Here is a 4,460-nt window from a genome sequence, read left to right as displayed (position 1 = left end):
AATATTTCTGGAACGAGTACTGACACATCTGGGACGCCAGGAGGCCATTCCAAACCATCAGTTTGGCTTCAGGAGACAGCATGGAACACCGGAACAGGTTCACAGAGTTGTGCACCATATCCTTGGAGCCTTTGAAGAAAAGATGTACTGCTCTGCCGTCTTTTTAGACATCAAACAGGCGTTTGATCGAGTTTGGCACCTGGGACTGCTGCAGAAAGTGAGGACCACCCTTCCAGCCCCATTTTTCGCGTTGCTATCCTCATACCTTATTGGAAGAACCTTCCAAGTGTCAAGGGGGCAAACAGTATCCTTGACTAGACCAATTATGGCTGGAGTACCACAGGGTAGTGTTCTAGGCCCAACACTTTATACTTTATTCACAGGAGATATGCCAACTCCCGAGCCAAATATAGGAAGTACAGATGCAGTACTCATAGCGACCTATGCAGATGACACCGCCATCTTATCACGTCACGTATCTGCGCAAGAAGCTTCAGACTCACTACAAAAATATCTGGACTCTTTCGGACGCTGGGCAAAACGGTGGTGTATCACCATTAATGCACAAAAGTCTGTACATACTACCTTCGCCACTAGAAGAGGAGATTGCCCAAGCGTTGCATTGGGGCCCACTATTCCCAAAGCCTCAAAAGTAAAGTACCTTGGTATCACTCTTGACAGAAGGCTGACTTTTAAAGCGCACATAAGTCAAGTAACCTCAAAATGCAAAAGCAAGCTAAAAACCCTCGACTGGATGCTGAGAGCTTCAAGCAAGTTGTCTTACAGCAGCAAGGCCGCCATCTACAAGGCAATAGTTGTCCCAACCTTCGTATATGGTATCTCTCTATGGGGCTCCTCGGCGAAGACTACAAGGAACAAAATTCAGACCCTGCAGAATAAAGCACTACGCAGATGGACTGGAGCCAGCTGGTTTGTAAGAAACTCAGTCTTACATAGGGATTTAGCAATTCCCACAGTTGCTGAACTCATTGGGCGACACAGTTCAAGATACGCGGACAGACTTGCAGCGCATCCTAACCATCTCGCAAGCAACCTGGCTATAAACAACAATAGGCGAAGACTGAAGAGATTGCATCCTCTAGACAATATTAGAACTAATTAAGATAGTAGCTACAAGTGCAGAATAATTGGCATATCTGCCCTCCCATTAGTTAAGGTTTAGAGCTAAATGCGCTATAGAGTCTAAGACAATAAGCTGCAACAAAATAAAGAAATAAAAACGAAAAAAAAAAAAAAAAAAAAAAAAAAAAAAAAAAAAAAGTATTGTCTAGTCCAGTCTACGCTGAACCCCCTTGCCGGTCGAAAGGTCTTGAGTGTTCGAATGGTTCGCCTGTAGTCGGGATTGATAAAGCTAACAAACTGTGCCGTATAAAACTCACATAAGATTTGAAGACTAACTGAAGCTAAGAAGTGCTTACTTTAATAAAAAAGAGTCATGAAATAATTATAGTTCAAAAATTTCTATATGTCATATGAAAAAAGTGCCTTGAACTTTGATTGAAATTTTACTTGCTTTGGTTAATTTTATAAATATAACTAATATATTTAAGGATATATAAAATAATATATAATTACATCATAATTATTTTTATTAATATTTTTTGTTATTTACATTAAAATCAAAAGTACTTAGGAAAATTTGTTGTTTGCTATTTGAATGGGTTCCACAGCATGCGTCATACTCTCTCTTAGCTGGCACGCTCTTTAACTCTCTCAATCTACCCTGTAAGCTGTTGTATTCGCAATGGTGCGCCCTCAAGACTTGGGAGTCACCATTGTCTCCGTAAATATTGTCATCACATTTTATCTTTGGGGAACGGCAATCAAAAAAATTACATCAGACAATAAGGACTGTAAGTTGCATATATAAATATATCTAATATTATATGTATAAAAAAAATTATATATATATATATATAAAATATGTATTTGTTTGTAGCGAAAGAATCAACTGACGTGCGTTGGACGGGAGCGTATGGAATTTATTTATTTGTCAACACCTTTCTCCTACTGTGCCTGCTTAAGAAAGGTCTATGCCCCATCAAACTTTGGTTCCTTTTGACTATATTTTTATTGGTATTCAGAGTGATTAACTTTGATTATCATAACATAATTGATTTATTCATCAACTGTAAGTTGCATCTAATCTGTGTAATAAGTTATGTTATATCTGTTATCTTTACTACCAAATCTAGTATATATATTCACTTCGCTAGCTGTGATGGCATATGTGTACTCTAAGCTGAAAGAAGAGCAAACAGCAGAGCAAACGCCACCCCCAGTTCTACAACGCTGCCATAATTTTGTTAGCACTGTCAATAAGCCAACTGCATCTGCGTCAAAGAGAAGCACTTTCACGGCTGGTGAATCCCCTCTAGGCGTCGCCAAACCAGCTTCACAAATGATCAGCTCCAAATCGACAATAAATCGTAACGAAATCAAACCCGATTCACCGCTTCCACCTCCAACGGCGGGCTGGTCGGATCAGCGTAATAATGGTCAGTATTTGGATAACTGGAATCTGAAAACGAACATTGGCTGGCAGCCTGAACTACGTCTCAATCTGAATGCACCTGCAATTGGATTTATGCCTAGCGCACCTGAACTAACTAGCTCAGACTCTGCCGAAGACCAAGCCAAGACTTTCAACTTCCATTCCGCTAACATGATGAATCTTAATGAAACAACAAAGTAAAAACATGAAACTCACGAAAATATAATCCATAAAATCATTTAATATACATATATACAATTTATATACTCTTTTCTGATATATGCATATAGAAACCATATATCTGTCAACTTGAAAACCAAAGATCTTAGCATTTATATTGTATTTCCTTATAAAAGTTTTAACCGAAATGTGCTTTTAGTAGTTTACACTACAAAACTAGACTATGAAATACTCTAACTCAGGAATTTTATGAATGTTATGTGAACTATTGTGTGCAATAATAAAAAATATACATAAAAACATAAATTCAATTAGAGTTAATTAACAAACAAGTTGCTGTTTAGAGAATTGGTTTTTCAGTTGTTTCCAATATCTCAATGATTATTTCTGCTGACGCGGATAACAAGTTGTTATGAAGTGAAGTTGTCGACTAACGAATACCCTAATAGCTCGCAGCAGCTATCTGTATAGAGAGGGTGTAACAGAGAAGAACATTTTGTGTCTTAATAATATAACGGGCAATCGCTGATGTCATGATTCACGAAGAGCGCATCATCTCTTGTAACAGTTGAAGTCTCTTTGGGCAACTTTTTATACACTTAGAGCTTTCTTATTTATCAGCTAATACCCTGCAGTCCTCAAGTTTTTCTTTAAAGCAGCAAAGTCTCTCAATTGTTTAGCAAGAGTATTTAGCATTCGTCATTATAGAGTAAGAATTTTCTTGAACATTTAATTAGGTTCCACATTTTGAGTCTACCGCTCTCTCTTGATGCTATGCCAGCTGGTATTGCTAAGTATTGTCTAGTCCAGTCTACGCTGAACCCTCTTGCCGGTCGAAAGGTCTTGAGTGTTCGAAAAGTTCGCCAATAGTCGATATTGAGAGCACTCAGAAACTGCGCCGTATTAAAGCTAAATAAGACTTTAACATAAGCTGAAGCTAAGAAGTGCTTACTTTAATGAGACTCATGAAATTATTGTAGTTTAAGTATTTCCATATGTTCTTTAAGAACTTTAGTTGAAATTTGACATCTTTATATTATTTAATTTTTAAAATATAAATAAAATTTTTCATTGTGCAATAACATTATTTTGTTTTTTGTTTATTTCAATATTTTTTGTTATTTACATTAAAATCAAAAGTACTTAGGAAAATGTATTGTTTGCAATTTGAATGGGTTCCACAGCATGCGTCATACTCTCTCTTAACTGGCACGCTCTTTAACTCTCTCAATCTACCCTGTAAGCTGTATTCTATTCGGGTAGTAGACCAGACTCTGCGGTCTCTGTTTTCAAATGGTTCGCCCTGAAGACTTGGGAGTCAGCATTGCTGCCTCAAGTATTGTCGTCACATTTTATCTTTGGGCAATCGCAATCAAAAAAGTTTCATCTCACACTGAAGACTGTAAGTTGCGTATATAAATATATTTAATATATAAATATCTAATATATATCATGCTGGTAGCAGACGAATCAGCTGAATGGCTTTGGCTAGCAGCGTATGGAATTTATTTATTTGTCAACATTTACCTCCTATTCAGCCTACATAAGAAAGATCTATTTCCCATCAAAGTTTGGTTCCCTTTTACAATAATTTTATTGATACTCAGAGTGATTAACTTTAATCCTCATAAAATGCCTATCAATTGTAAGTTGAATGCATTTTTCATAAAGAAATCTTATATTCATTTTATTCTTCTTATCATGTTAAGTATATATATTCTTCTCTCTAACTGTGATGGCATATGTGTACTCTAAGCTGAAAGAA

General features: G+C 36.8%; 1 protein-coding gene across 1 annotated transcript; it reads left to right on the top strand.

The window, feature by feature from the left end:
- The first annotated feature begins 1,630 nt into the window (after nt 1–1,630).
- LOC111602314 lies at nt 1,631–2,831 on the top strand. Its single transcript, XM_023319317.2, has 3 exons — nt 1,631–1,874; nt 1,961–2,152; nt 2,217–2,831. Exons 1-3 carry the CDS (start codon nt 1,766–1,768, stop codon nt 2,714–2,716), a joined length of 801 nt encoding a protein of 266 aa, XP_023175085.2. The 5' UTR covers nt 1,631–1,765; the 3' UTR covers nt 2,717–2,831.
- Nucleotides 2,832–4,460: the final 1,629 nt, after the last annotated feature.

The sequence above is a fragment of the Drosophila hydei genome, unplaced genomic scaffold, assembly GCF_003285905.1.
Source record: "Drosophila hydei strain 15085-1641.00,03,60 unplaced genomic scaffold, DhydRS2 tig00008122-arrow-pilon, whole genome shotgun sequence".
Lineage (NCBI taxonomy): Eukaryota > Metazoa > Arthropoda > Insecta > Diptera > Drosophilidae > Drosophila > Drosophila hydei.
Note: the sequence above shows the minus strand (reverse complement) of the source record. Positions and strands in the feature narration are given on the sequence as shown.